Source organism: Lycorma delicatula, chromosome 3 (genome assembly GCF_047948215.1).
Source record: "Lycorma delicatula isolate Av1 chromosome 3, ASM4794821v1, whole genome shotgun sequence".
NCBI lineage: Eukaryota > Metazoa > Arthropoda > Insecta > Hemiptera > Fulgoridae > Lycorma > Lycorma delicatula.
Genome location: NC_134457.1, coordinates 3,203,572 through 3,220,598, shown reverse-complemented (window position 1 = coordinate 3,220,598; position 17,027 = coordinate 3,203,572). Strand labels below are relative to the sequence as shown.

The following is a 17,027-nucleotide window of genomic DNA, read 5'->3' as shown; positions in this document are numbered from 1 at the left end:
TTATTTCCTTATAATAAACATAATTGTGACTGTCACACTGACAAGACGTCTTACATATGACTTGATTTTAATAATTGACGATCAATTGTTTCATTTATGCAAATATGTTTTTTAATTTATTTAACTATTTTAATATGTGAATATTATTATATGTATAATTAGTCCCTGAAGATGATATGTCCCTGAAGATGAAAATAATTTTCCGAAAGCGCTATGATGTAAATTTATACAAATATGAAAGTTTTACTACAGAGAACCTACTACAGCTGTTGAAGTCAATACCTTAAAGATGTGAAGTCATGAAATAAATATAATGTGAAAGTTAAGTGACAATGTTGAAGTTAATCTACATTTACCGGCAATAAAGCTTAAGTTTTTATTAATGTCAATTTGTGTTTTATATATATATATATATATTATAAGTTTTAATTACTGTATGTTATTTTACTTAAAACTAATATGTAATGTAACTGTTAGGGAAGAGTGACATATGCAGAAAAAAAGTATTTCTTACATTTTTGTATTTACAAATATTATGACCTTCAATTTTCAAAATGAGGCCATTTTTGGAAACATTTTGCTGTTTTTTTTTGAGGATGAAAGATTACTTTTCAAATATCATAAATATTATTTTATACACAGTCTAAACAAACAAAAAGTACTATAATAATAACTATTACAATTATGTAAAATGAATGATGTAATGTTGTAATATCTCTATTTTGAGTAAGTTTTATTTTAATGTAAAATACAGAAAAAAACATAATATATCTACAACATACTTTTTATGTGTACATAATAAATACATTATTTATTATGGTAGTGGTGGACTGTGCACAACAAAGAGTTAGACCCCATCACTGATACTATGCGTAAGAGAAGACTAGGATTCTCTGAATACATCAAAAAGATACAAGATTCAAGACTTTTGAAACAGCTAGTACAGTACAATCTCGACTCAAAAAACACCAAGACAAGACGCAGATGGATCACAGAAATATGAGGATCTGAAGGAAATTGGCCTTATACTAGAAGAGACCACAGGTAAGATAAAATTAAACAAGGAAATCATGAACAAAAACACTCGCAAGAAAAAACTCACAACATGAACATTTTCAACACTAGAAAGAGCACAAAGATCCAATGTGTGAAAAAGTACTGCAAGGACCGTAAGGCCCAGAGTCTCTTCTATGGGACTGTTAGATTAGACCCATAGAAGAAACTCTGATAATGGACTGACTAAAGTGAACCTATGCAGTTATAAAAGACAATAATAATAATAATAAAATACATTATGATTGTGACAACTCAGCCACCTAAGGTGATTACATTTTTTCAGTTATTATGCACGTTTATTTGATTGTGGGATTTGTTGCAAATACATTATCAGTCACTTAACAAATGAACGCAAACAAATACACTCAATCTCTCCTACATGTGTATGAAAGAACAAATGTACATAACCAATAAATTAAGAAAAATATGCTGTTTTTTTTAAAGTTAATTATTTCATGATTTAGCAATTAATTTATTATTACTAAGCGATCCAATTTACAATAATTCAGATAGAATACTTCATTTTTACTAGAATGCATGATAACCAAACTCAGACAGTTTACTTACTTTATAAACAAGCAGTAGTTTACACCATGTATAAGATAATATAGATTGAATCTAGCCTCGTTTATACTGATTCAATGACCAACCGGCCCCACTTATAAATGTAAAACTAACAAAACTGGGAGATTGATGATACAGAGCCTGGATTTAAAAAAAGAATCTAAAACATAAAAAAATATTTTCTATTTTTTCCAAAAACACAGTATTATATTTACAGTTTTTTTTATCATATTTTTAATAATTTTCAAAGGAATTATTCCATTTTTCAAAATTTTGTATACACTTTTCGCCAGGCCAGTAACCTCTAATTTGATTGATGCCATGAGCATTTACAATATTGAAGCAATATATTTACAGTTTTTTTAACAAATATTTTAAATAATTTTCAAAGAAAGTATTCCATTTTTCAAACTTTAATATACATTTTTCACCACTTACCACTTATTTGACTGGTGCCATGAGCACCAATGGAGGATGTGCTGCCATTAGGAAGAGTGTCATACTTCAAAATAAACAAGAATGCGTTTTTATAGGGGCGGTTACTTCCTGATTTGATGAGCTGCCTTCAAATTCCTCCAAGAACTCAATATAATCGTGTCCTCAAATCTGTACAATGCCCAAAATGAGAAATGGCTTGGAAATATCTTGGGACAAGTCCTTTAACTCCCTTCGAAGGGAGTGCATCATCCTCTTCATAATTCAAAAAGCAGTTGGTTCACCTTTATTTCAAATTGTTTCATCCAGGAGATAAAGCTGTGCTCTATTTTTGGTAGACGATTATATAATGTCCTGAAGAAATGTTACAAATTGAAAGACAATTACCAACTAGAACATCACAGTGGTGTCTTCTTGCATAGTGACCTTCCTCTATTTCAAACCTGGGTTTGCTTCTTAAAGCTTCTTTAAATACTTGTTCAAGACTCCTACGCACGCATTTTTCAGATTTTACCAGACATAGTTTGGCTACAGCTATTTCGTCTTCCTTTTCACTGGATGATATTATGTTACTGACATATATTATTTTGAGTTTCTGCTTGAAAATAGACTTGGATATTGCTGGATAAGATGTTACGTAGACTTTCAGGTATGATCACCTCACTCAAAATATGCTGTGTAAGTGAATACGACTCAATGAGGCCGTCAGACAGGTCAATGGGTTCATGTCAGAATCAGAAGTTACAGAGCTCCCAGGAGACAAGGCACAACGTTAATGATCAAAAACAATAAGCCACAGGCATACATGGCTGGAGCTGGCTGGTAAGCAGGCTAACAAGCCAAACAATTCCACAAATAAAAGGTTATAAAAACATTTCCGCGCATTTAAAATAATATAAAATATTATATAAAATCATTAGCTCCATAACAATAAATGGAGACTAGCAGAAAACGTCAAGGATAGCTGCAAAGTGCATCAGGTGAGAGATGAAACTTTTGAAAAATATTTGATCTAGTAACTAATACAACACATTTAACTAGTATGACATTCATTTTCTGCCCGAGTGTTGCTTAGCAGAAGTAGGAATTTTTAATATGATGGTGGGAATGTTATGTATAAAAAGCAAGCAAATGTGTATCCTATAACTATGAACTTTCCCAGACATAGATTTCTTGGATCCAGCAACCCTAATAACTGTTTTCCAAAAAACAGTAAGATACAGTTTATAAATTTAAACAATTATTTAAACTGTATGCTAATGCTGCATAACGTAGATAATTATAAACAGAAATGGCCAAAAAAAAGCTTAATTGGAATAATTATGTGTAAAACAAAATTGGAAAAAGGTTATCTTTAATTTATGTATTAAATAAAGAATTAAATTGTATAAATCTGTTATGTTAAATTAACTTACAAATCGTGACTCCTTTCCATCAAATTTTCTTGCATTAGTAAATAAGACAGTGCGAGCAGGCATATTTAATCCCATAGCAAAAGTTTCTGTAGCAAATAATGCTTTAATCAAACCTTCAGAAAACAAAATTTCAATTGTTTCCTTAAGTATTGGCAAAAGTCCTGCATTAAAGAACAAACTTTATTAACAAATATTCTACAAATTGATTAACTAAATTAAGTTAGTTCTATAAATAATTCTGTATAAAAAAAAGCTACAAAAACCATAAACAAATATACACAAAAATAGTGTAAAGATAACAGATTGGATATTTGTTAAAAATCAGGATTCAAGGTTATAACATTATAATTGTACAATAATTAATAAATTCTTGTTACAGTTGTAACTGATAATAACAAAAAGTAAAAAGTGGTGTTAGTTTACAGCTGATGGAGAAATATATATATATATTTTTTTTTTTTAATTGTAAAGTAGATAAAGAGCAAAACAAATCTAACAAAATTTGAAAAGAGTGAGATTTGGAGACAAGATGAGGTCGAAGACCATAATGCAATCTTAGCTGTGTTATTTAGCAAGTTACTGACAAATATAAATAACAGGATTAAAGAAAGCTGGCATATGTCAGAGAACTTTCATCAAGAAATCTTTTTTAAGAACAATTCAGGAATTAAAAATAACAACTTTCATAACATTTGTATGGATTATAGAATTTTACATCCAAGGAATGAAGAAAATATATGAATTCAGAAATAAAAAATTAACACTTTACAGTAGAGGTATAACAGAAAAAAGCTGAAAATTAGAATTGGTACAGGCAATTTGTCATCAAAATAGGCTGTACTTGAAAATCCTTACCTACCGATTGATCTTTTGTCCATGCGTTAGGGGTGATGAGGGAAGCTTAACTCCAGATTTGTAACATCCCCCTCCCATAGATTTTTGAAAAACTCAAAAAGTTTTTGAAATGCATTTTTCTCTGAATCTATGCATTTTAGAGAAAAGTTTTACAAACAAAAAATGTAAAGGAGATTCTCCTCTACAATTAATGTCTTTGAAGTTATGCCGTATAATTTGAAATTGAAATACTAGGTGGCGCTGAAGTTGTAAAAAACGTGTTTTTTTGGGTTTTTCACCGGGAAAAATTGTTTTTCGCCTGTATTGCATTTGGAAAAGTTGTTAATGTCAAAAAAACAGACAACTTTTATTCAAACAATTTTCTTGTACGACTTAGCATTCCAGAGTTATAGCGGTACAATGGCAACGCAGCGGTCCTATTGTTACTGTAGCTGGGGAGATCGGCATTGTTCAGCGACTAGACCGGTTTCGAACACATGCCCAATTCACAGGTCAATAATCTTAAAATAGTAACATTTTCACAAGCTACTGCTCCAAAACGGTAAGTCGTACAAGAAAATTGTTTAAATAAAAGTTGTCTGTTTTTTTGAGATTAACAACTTTTCTAAATGCAATACAGACGAAAAACAATTTTTCCCAGTAAAAAAACCGAAAAAACACGTTTTTTACAACTTCAGCGCCACCTAGTACTTCAATTTCAAATTATACAGTATAACTTCAAAAACATTAATTGTAGAGGAGAATGTCCTCTACATTTTTTGTTTGAAAAACTTTTCTCTAAAATGCATAAATTCACAGAAAAACGCATTTTAAAAACTTTATGAGTTTTTCAAAAATCTATGGGAGGGGGATGTTACAAATCTGGAGTTAAAGCTTCTCTCATCACCCCTAATATATGGAAAAAATATCAATCGGTAAGTAAGGATTTTCAAATAAAAATACAAATTGACTGTACTAAATCGACAATCCATTATGTTAGTCATCACGTAATCTACTAATCTGTTAATGGAATATGTGAGGGGTAATGAGAATAATGGATAAAAACAGTAAAGCTTCCCTCATCACCCCTAATATATGGAAAAAAATATCAATCGGTAAGTAAGGATTTTCAAATAAAAATACAAATTGACTGTACTAAATCGACAATCCATTATGTTAGTCATCACGTAATCTACTAATCTGTTAATGGAATATGTGAGGGGTAATGAGAATAATGGATAAAAACAGTAGCACATAACTGAGAACAGAATAAATATGTTGGGGTTGAAAGATAAATGAAAAACGGAATTACAAGTGCATTACATAATTTAATTAGTGATTAAAAAAAACAAAAATGTACCTCCATGGTGAATACCAATACCTCTGCGTAAGAGAGGCAAAACATTTTCAACTTGAGGTAAGGTACGATCTTCTTCAGAAAGTACATTCATAGCATTGTTAAATACTTCATCAACTAGTTCCCTTTCTTCCGCTGCAAAAGTAATTAATGATTAACAAAAAATCAATAAATTAAAAACTAATACACATTACTTTTATAGCAATAGTATTGCTCTCAATTCCATATTTATTCTAAATAATAGTATTTTTAAAAATTATCAATTTCTGTAACAGCAGTTTTAACTAAAATAGCTTTAGTAGGTTTATAATTATATAATACAAGCAACTAGCTTTACCTTCTCAGCGATGTAATCAATTAGATTAACTAATTATTTAAAACTATAGTTCAATATTGCTCTTTAATACATTAGGTAGCACTTACTTGTCATAATTTCTTCATAACATTTTATTAAATATTATTTTCTTAACTCTTTGTTTATCATGCAAATAATAATATAGTATAGTTGAATAATATAGAGAAATGTACTACACTATTTAAGAAAATATTGCATTTTTTCCACACACAGCCCTATAATACCAGCAATATTATTACATGACATGATTCAGCATCATAAATGCAATTATTTAATAACCACAGCTCGTACTACTGGTTAGTACGTACGAGTATATATAGTTAGTATGTAGTTGGTAAGTTAAACATAAGTTACCTGAAGAGTATTCTATTATTGCAAAAGACACCAAACAAAATGTAGGCTAATAAATACACACGAAAACACTGTACATTAATCATATTTTTTCTATCTGATAATCAATTTATTGCTCAATAATTGTTAATGAATGAAAAATACAAAAGGTTATACTTATCATGAATAGTAAAAAATATCATTGTTGTGTATAAAATACGGTTCAGTTTTAAATTCAAGGAATGTGTTTTTAAAAGTTTTTCAGGTAAAATAAATACAAAATTAAAATTTTTTTAAATAAAATAAAAAGTGAAGAATAATTTTCTCTTTCGTAAAAAATTGAATTCAATTAAACTAGATTAAAAAAATTGTTGAAAGTTGTTTACGTTTCTTCTGATGCAGTGTAGTTAACTATTTTTTTCTATATCTGCCACTGTGGAAAAAACCGATTCTGGTATATAATCTTTTGATTCAATAAACATTGAATCGACTTAATGTTATCTGTAACTTCTGTTACAGTTGGGAGCGGTGTGCAGCGTAGTTCATCATTGTCATTATACAAATGAGTCTCTATTGTGTAATTCTCATTTGCCTATGTTAATTGTTAATTGTATTGATTATAATATCTTGAGGATATTCGGCTACTACCAAATTTTCATCTATAGAAACATAATACTGAAAAGTTACCACGCTGGGTTCTTGCAAAACATCGGTAACTGATTGCCATTCATTATCATTGTCATCATTGCTATTATTGTTGCTAGAACAAAGGTTTTCACTGCTAGTTTGTTCACATTCCGACAAAAGGAGGTTGTAGGTTTTTAAAACCAGCTTATTTAAAACAGTTAAAAAAAATTAGGAAAACAGTCCAGTTTCGTGCATTAAAAATGTCCATCCATTGTATGTTCTCATAATTTAGCATCTGGTACATCTGGCCCTAGCTACATTCATATCAAAAGTAGATGAATGACACTGAATACTGATAGTTCATTGTATGTAACAAAAAAAGAGCCGAGAAACAGAAAAAAGTGAGTACCGTCAGTTTACTACATTGCAATCTTTTAAAAGAAGATTTTTTTTGCAAAAAAAGAGTTCTGCACAAGTAGGTCTGACTATCCAGGTTATCTTTTATGTTGCAACAGAAAAAAACAATAATAAACTGTCCAAATTATACCAGAAGAAGGCCAAACAACCAGGAAATGAAAACTGAAGATAAAATACTATAATGAGTACGTTCATGCTACTCTGTTATTATTTTCTTTACTCCTGATATAATCATTCTTTTTACTTACACATAATGCCACAAATATATACTGTTAAAAACACATATGCGTGCAAGCATGTACATGCATCCACACTACTGAAGATCTCTAATTCTTATTTCCTGGCTTATTGATTTCAACAAATAACTTATTCGCATTTAACTTACCATTATTAAAACTGAGTTTAGCCATCATCAATGCGTAGATTTCACATTCTTTTTTACTAAAAGAAAATACAATAACTGGAGCAAAATTCCTTTCCATAATCATCTTTACAATTTTGAAGCAGTTATTATCTGGACCCTGTTTATTACCACCTTTTCTTCCACGATCCTTATCTCCTTTAGCAGCATCACCAGCGTTTGCCAATACTTTCATGGCCATGTTGAAATTATCCTCACGGAATTGACCCTATAAAATTAAACTGTCATTACTGACGATTACTCTGGACCTTCACAGTAAAATATTAAACAAAATAGATAAAACTTTAAATTAAAAAAAAGAAAATCTAAATACAAATACAACTTCATTCTTTAAAATAAAAAATTAAATATTTAATCAAGGATAAATATTTGGAACCTCCTATATAAACAAGAAACAATACCGTTAAAACAATGTTGATGTAAAAATAATAAGAAAAAATACAGTACACACATGAGGACAATCAAAAAAATAATGAGACAACTGCTATAGTTCAAAACAAAACTTTCTTCTGAATCTATATCGGTATGTTCCTTTTCAAAATAATCTCCCTTCAACATACTGCTTCCAGCGCTTGATCCACTTTTTAACATGAAATCCAAGCCATCTTTCAAAAGTACTTTGGTCATTTCTCCTCCATGGCTTTTATGATCTCTGAATTTATCTCAAATTTTCATCCTTTCAGATTTTTTTTCAACTATGGAAACAGCCAGAATTCACACAGAGCAGATCTGGACTGTATGGTGAAATTTAAACTTTAATAGACTTTTTTCCATTCAAAAATTTGCAGACTATCTGAGCGAAATGGGGGCGCACACACTGTTGTGATGCAACAATAGTTCTTCAATTTTTTTCCAGGTAATCTTTTCTTAAGCAAGTCAGCATTATGTTCAGCACAACAATGGACCAGTTAAGTCATCCCTGTAGATACAAATGATGTTGGTAAATGAACCGTTCATGATCAAAATAGATGATCATCAAGACCTTACCTGCACTGTATGCAGCTTCAGCTTCTTTCAAAGGTGTTCAAGTTTACTTCCACTGGAAGTCATATATTTAAAAAAAACATCATAAACTTGCAATACATGTATCATATCACTTATTCATTGATATTTAAGTTCAAATTTGTTTTTTTTAACTAATTAAATTTTATTAAAAACTTTTAAATTAAATTTAAATTTTCACACTTTAAAAGCTTATACAAAAATTAAAAAAAACCTCTAATTTAAATTAAAATGTTTAAATTATAACAAAACAAGATGTAAGATACAAAATTGTTTAAAGATAACGATTAATTAATTAAAATTAATTTAAAAAATAAAATGTAAAAATTTTTACATATGTGAACAATATGAAATCAATATAAACAAATAAATTAAAATTAAAATAAAGATAAAAATTAAATAATTAAAAATTTTTAAAGTAAAATCAAAAATTAAGTAAAGTAAGATTATATGCTAGCCATTTCAGTGAATTTACTTTACTAACTAGACTGGAAGATCAATTAGTCAACATTACTATCAAAACAGATAGTGGTGCTATCTACTGCAGCCTTTATAATATCTTCATACTCTGAAGGTTGATAATATTAAATTTATTCTTTATAATGTTATAAATATATTTTAATATATATATATATTTTTACAAATCTATTATTTATATTTTAGGTGGTAGATTATTTTATTATTACTATTAATAAATGGTTTGGAATTTATATTTCCTAGTCTTTATGAATAATTTTATTGCTAAATAAAATGTATTCCATAAAGTATCTTTATCATTAGTGTTTGCTTTAATTATATTTACTTCAGAATCCATTACAATATTCTTAATAATGTCTTGTTAAACTTACACGCATTAGCTGCAACAAATTGTTTATCCTTATCAAGTTCCATATTTGCTAAATTCACCAAATCAATATTTTATCAGGAAAAGAACTCGATTTTGCAAGCATTTCTTCTATTTGTAAATTATCACTAACTAGTAGATAATAATTATTATCTACTAACAAATTTTCTTGTAAAGTGAAATAACCTAAATCCATACTATTATTATATTTATTAGAATCATAACTATGGTCATTATTATTCTTATAACTGTTGTCACTTCTTATTAAACTATTAATTTTATTATCTTGAAGCTTTTCCTTATATACCTCAACGATACTGTCTTTGATTATATTATATGCGTAATCAAATATAAGGTTACTCAAACTTTCACAAAATATAAATGTGCATTGTATAATTCATTATTTATTATTTTTTCTAAAACATGCATATTTAGTTTCTTGTTTTACTGAAAATTTTTCAGCAAATTCTTTTGTTTTATTTATACATTTATTAGTTTGGCAATTTTTTATATTTAACTTTTATATTTAGCATACTTCATGACAAATTTAATTTGAGGCAAGTTTTGTTAAAATTTATTGACTGGATTATATTGCAAAATTTACATGTAAATTCTATTTGAACAATAATCTTGCCTGGGTGGCATTTGTAATTATTTTTTTTTTAAATCATTTCTTTTAATAAACATACTCCTCTGTACCAATACAAATAAGATACATTTAATAAAGCAACCCAAGTACAAAATAATCGAAATACAATGACTTACCTTATTTCATTACATAAGCAGAAAAGCTTTTGCAAACTTAATTCACATCATCAGCTGCATTATATATACTAGTTGACCCGGCAATGCTTCGCCATTGCTAGATTTGAGTATGTATATATAGATTAAATGAACACAAATGAAAGTTTGATAAACATTAAAAAACTGAATATTACAGAACTTCAAAATATTTAACCTTTCCCTTTTTCCCTTCTTCTCATTAACAATTTTTTGCAAAAATATTTCTAATTTAATTATATATTTTGAATAAGAGCCAAATCGGGGCGTAAATGCAATTTTTCCAAATATTCCAACCCCAGTACTATTTAGAGAGTTAATTTTTTGCAAAGGTATTTCTTTCCATGTAAGTAAGCAACATATATTCTGAAAATGAGCCCAATTGAACTATAAATACAATTTTTGGAATATCTTGACCCCCATCGCCACCTAGCTTGTCCAAACTAATTCAGAAACCTTCGCAGGTGTGCGCCCAAGTCACCAAAGTTTCATAACAATCATATGAATGGTATATGAACATATATGGGACAAACAAACATTCATTTTTTATATTTATATAAGATTTCAAAAAACATCATAAACTCGCAATAAATAATATTATATCACCTATTAACTTTTATTTAAATTAAAAATTATAACCAAAGCAAGATGTAAAATATAAAATTGTTTAAAAATTAAACAGATTAATTAATTATAATTTATATCAAAAAATTAAAATGTAAAAATTTTTAGATATGTGAACAATATGACGTAAATATAAACAAATAAATTAAAATAAAGATAAAAACTTTTAAAATAAAATTATATGCTACCCATTTCACTGAATTTACTTTACTAACTAGATTGGAAGATAAATTACTCAATATTATTATCAAAACAGATAGTGGTACTATCTAACTACTAGCCTTTATAATACAGTCATCTTTATACTCTCTGAAGGTTGATCATATTAAATTTATTCTTATGTTTATAATACCTTTCTAAAACGTCAAAACCCTTATTATTCAAATCCATATTGCATCTTTTAATTTCTAATATTTTTAAGTTTGTCTGAATATCTGACATTGTGTGCTTATCTTTAATCAAATGATCTGATACACTCGAAAAACCCAGTTTACCTTTTTTATAACTTCCAAAATGTTCCATGAATCTGATTTTAAAAGATCTAGACCATCATGCAAATTAAGTTCGCAAAAGCGATTCTGCGTATATAATGAAATAAGTAGGCCATCCTATTTCAACTATTCTGTACTTGGACTGATCTATTAAATGTAAATTAATATATATACAGAGTGATTCTAAAATGGTGGGCTGGCTATATTTTTCTGAATTTTACTTGTAAAACTAAACATAAAATATCCTTAGGAAAAATTGTAATTCTCCTTTGTTCTCCACCATTTTTTTATTTTTATATAAAAATTTATATCTCAGGTTCAGATAGAGGTATCACATTAATATTTGGTAAGCGTCTTGGTAATAAAGTTTTAAAATTAGCAAATAAAATCAGGACTTAAATACCTTCGCAAATTACAAAATGCCAACCATGTTTATTTTTCAATCCCTTTTATATCTCCATAAATATAAGTTTTATCAAAATGTATGTTATTTGCTAAAATATATAAACATCATTTTGAACAAAATGACTTTTTTTTTTAAATCTGTTAACAAATAGCCGAGTTATGGCAGAAAATTGATATTGTAATTTTGTGTCTGTTTACATATCCTCCACTTTACATTCAATTCATCAAATATTGTTTCTAGTATTTTAAATTAGTATCAAATTAAGTAATAATTTTCTCACAATAAAATTTAACATTACATAATAATAAAACAATTGATATTAATTTTTCCCTTTTAAATAATTTTGCACAGCAACTATTACTGCTGATCACGTTAACAATGTAAAAATGCAGCTTCTTTCAACAGGAATAGCGTTCAAAACTATCACAACCAGTGTATCTGGAGCGACAAGAATCCTTATACTATCTTCCAAGGTAGACATCAACAAAGATTCTTCCTTAACATAGGTAGGTATTTTTAAACTTTGGGTTTTGTCATTCTACCAAATCTACAAAAATAAATGGAGAAAATTATCCTGCTCATTTGTCAAAAATCTTCCACATTTTTTTGGAACCTCTACAATTAAGAGGAAATATGTGGTTTCACCAAAATGGAGCTCCAGTGCTTGTCAGTCAGTTGGTATCAGATTTTCTGCACGAAACTTTCCATGAAAAAATTGATAGGCTCTGGAGGGCCAGTGCCCTGGCCTTCCCGATCACCTGACTTAAATCCTCTTGACTTCCACCTGTGGGGCCATTAGAAACATATTTTTTATTCAACCCTGAGGTTGAACACAACATTGAGGTTCTTCAACAAAGGATCCAAAATGGATTTCAAGAAATTAGGAATACTCCGGAATTTTGAACGATTAAGACAATCTCTCAGAAAAAGACTGGAGACTTGTGTAATCTCTAATGGTGGACACTTTTAACATCTCTTATAACTTTTAACAATTGTTAACTATTTATTTTTAAAAAAAAAGTATACCTAATATTCTACAACAATTAATGTAAGATTATCACAGGTAGTTGTTTTATTTTTTTAATTATTAGGTTATTATTGCGAGAAAATTATTACTTAATCTGATACTAATTAAAAATATTAGAATTAACAATAAATAAAAACAATGAATATTTAATCAAATTTAACGTAAAGTGGAGGACATGAAAACAGACAAAATTACATCAATTTTCTGCCATAACTCGGCTATTTGTTAACAGATTTAAAAAAATAAAATGTCATTTTATTCAAAATAAAAGACTTAATATTTTAACATAACATAAATTTTGATAAACCTTATAATTTTGGAGGTATAATGGATTGAAAAATAAATATGGCCATCTTGTAATTTGCAAAGGTATTTAAGTCCTGATTTTTTAATAATTTTAAAACTTTGTTACAAAGACGCTTAAAAATATTAATGTGATTCCTCTATCTAAACTTGAGATATAAATTTTTATATAAGAATAACTAAATGGCGGACAGTGGGAGAAAGGAGAAATTGCCATTTCTCCTAAGGATATTTTTTGTTTAGTTTTACAAATAGAATCTGAAAAAGAATAGCTAGCCCACCATTTTAGAAACACTCTATATATATATTTTTTCTTAATATTCAAATAATTCAGTAAACTTCTGACCATTGTGCTAATAAAATTTAATATCATATGAAATATAAACCACCAAAACGTAGTAATTAGATAAGCTAAATGTACCTTATTAATTTCCAATAACCCATTTTCACCATATCCCATATCTTCAATTGATAAATTAGATTCTGTATTTATTTCATTAAAAATGTAATAAATATGATAAATTACAGTGTTTTGATGGTTTATATTTCATATAATATTATAAGTATATTACAAATCTCTTTAACAAAAATATTATCAACTCACATATTCATCAACTATTAGATGAATTCCATCGCCCCCAGATGGAAAAATATAATGCTGTAAAGGTACAGGTCGATAATCAGTGTACACAACATGACAAGGTTGATGATGAAGATGAGCGACCCATTCAGCAAACTGACGTGCATTAGGAATTGTGGCAGATAAGAAGACATAATGAACATTATCTGGTAACAAGATCAGAGTCTCTTCCCAAACAACACCACGTTCCTTATTACGCATATAATGGATCTCATCAAATACTACCCACCCTACTTCACGCATTATTTCAGAGCCACGATATAACATGTTTCTCAATATCTGTAACCGATCAAATCATTAAAAAGCTAATACAAAATGATAAATATTAACAAATAAATTAGATTATATTAGATGAACACAATAATATTTAGCATTACCAACAGCTAATAGTCACAGACTGTGAGTTCTGGGTTGCAGACTGGCTATTTAGTCTGTCATCTCATTTTCAACCACTTGCTTGGTAATCCATGATAAAAAATTTATCTGGTCACATAGAAAGGGGATGCAACGGTGTTCACTTTACATCACTGACACAAGTGTACAGTAAGTACAGTGAAAATAAATGCTTGTGTTAGAAAAGGTTGAGACAACATTACTACTGAACCTAAAAACATTTACACCCATCTAACAGTACAATAATAATCGTAGTACTTTTATTTATGCGCATTTAATTTATTACCATTTCCATGTAATGGAAATTACATGGAAATGAATTAATGAATTACTTATAATTCATTATTACATAATTAAATAAAAAGATTTAAAAAAACAAGAATTTTAATTACTGTATACTTTTAAACTAAAAAAAAATCTTAACCAGTGCTTGAATGTATATTGTATCCATAATTACACTAAATTAGGTATACAATTGCTATTGTACAATTTTTTTTTGTACAATATTTACATTTTCTTATTATTAACCATTTTCAAATTCCTTTTTTTTGTGTTTTCATTGTTGACTGTAATATTATTATTACAATTAACACCTACTTGAAATTTTCATTATATGTTCCTGTGCAAGTTCAAAATCTCTGCTTTCATCAGAACAGTCACTTTCACTACTACTATCTAGATGTATGATAAACTTATCTTTCATTTTGTCATCAATTAGCAGTTCCATCTTCTTACACTCAGTTTGAGCTTTTTTAATACGTTAGCAATATGATTTCCAATCACCTTATCAATTTCATTCATTTTTTTGTCAGCTAATTTTTTAATATCTGACATTAAAACTGTTGTGTAATAACTACCAACATATCTTTTCAGTCGACCGTACCATATTGATTGGATTTAAATTGGGATTGTAAGGTAGAAGTTGCAGAACCTGATGCCCATGTTTTTTCAATAGTTCATCAAAATGGTACTTTATTTTTGAATTTCTATGTGATTTAATTATCTTACAATTGTGGTCTAACACTGCTGTATTAAACGGAATATTGTTCTTTTCTAACCGATTAATAATGCCACTTTTCCTATCATTTGAATTGAAAGGCTTCTCTGGAGGTAAACTGTGGTATGGCGCACTGTCAATAACAACCACTGTCTGGGGGAAAGGAAGATTAGGTATTAATTTTTCAGATGCCCACTCCATGAAATTGTTGTTGCTGACGCTGTTGTAGTTAGTGCTTTGGGAACTTGTTTTCCAAATTAATACTGCGTTCAGAAAGAAACTTATTTCTCCTCTGGCATGGATTATGATTAACTGATCACCTTTATTAGTCAGCACTTTTGCTCCTGCATCACTGTAATCCGAGCATGATTTTGTCGTAGAATGGAATGTTAATATATATGTTTTGATTAAATAAACAATCAAAAAATTTCCTTTTCTGTAACCAGTCATTTTTCTTAAATATTTTATTTTCTTCTACTGGATGTCTTCTTTCTCAATCAAAAGTTGCCTATTATTATCAGTTTTACACCACTTAAACCCTTAATCTTTCAGGAAAGCTGCTGTTGTAATTCTAGAACCTTTAAATTGAATACTCTTTTGAAGTTCTTCCCATAATATATTTAATATAGGCAGTTCATTATGTTTTGCATGAAACTTGTTAACTGTTTGTGTTACAATGCCTTGATCAAAATTGTCTAATTCACTAACTGGTTTTGAACATTGATTATACTTTTTTGGTGTTGAATGACCATGACTGCGATATAGATTTTAGAAGATCCTGCTTTTTTTGGTGTTTTTGAACCTGTAATCCTGAAATCCCAAAAGCTGCAGCAATTCTTTCTTCACATTTTTGAATGCATATTAAATGTTTGGCGTCTTTCAATTTTCCTAACTTTATAGCTTATTAACTATTTCAAGAGCTTGACTACGGAACTTTGTATTCTTAATTATGAATTTAAATTCTGTCACTGAAAAAAACATTTATTAACAAAAAACATACAAATTCATTAATATACTACACAAAACATTAACTGCCACACAATACAGAAGGAAACAACTATACCATTAGCAGCAGGACACATCAACAACTGAACTAACTCAGTTTATTGAAAGTGAAAAGTAAATATTAGTATTCAATATTAGTCAACAGTGCAATACAAAAATTACTTGGCTATTCTATGAATATGTTTATAATGACTAAGTAATTAATAAATTATAATTTGTAGGGTGTAAGTCTATTATTTAATGCTGATGTTTATTCCTATAAGCATTATCAACAATACTAATTTCAATTACATGTGCATATAAATATAAATCAAATAAAATATCTTAATAACCTTTATTCACACAAAGTGGTCATTCATTTTACACTCGCTTGAAGGAGTCCAATAATAATCAATTAAAACAAGTATAAACTATTCGTTTTTGTACTGTGTACAATAAGAAATATTTGTAAGTATGCTAAATATTTTTTGGAAATTACTGTCTAAAATTAAACAAAATGATAATAAATTTTATTTGTGGAAAGAATTTTTGCTAGTTATGAAAACAATTAAAACACACTGTATTGCAAAATAATCTTTCCAAATAAGCCTAATGTTACAAGAAAAGAGCAATATAATGATCTACACGGTGACTATCTGCCTTGTGCAAGCATGCTTTTATTATATTAATCATATACACCGTACAAAGGATTTAACAAATTGCTC

General features: G+C 28.4%; 1 protein-coding gene across 1 annotated transcript in view; it reads right to left on the bottom strand.

The window, feature by feature from the left end:
* The window catches only part of Mtr4 (exosome RNA helicase Mtr4), a 60,931-nt gene that overhangs the window by 28,784 nt on the left and 15,120 nt on the right, over positions 1-17,027 (bottom strand). The window contains exons 5-8 of the mRNA XM_075359364.1: positions 13,893-14,207; positions 7,776-8,019; positions 5,665-5,796; positions 3,471-3,631 (exon numbers count right to left, since the gene is read on the bottom strand). Coding sequence (XP_075215479.1) covers positions 3,471-3,631; positions 5,665-5,796; positions 7,776-8,019; positions 13,893-14,207 — 852 coding nt within the window. The remainder of the gene's footprint in view (positions 1-3,470; positions 3,632-5,664; positions 5,797-7,775; positions 8,020-13,892; positions 14,208-17,027) is intronic.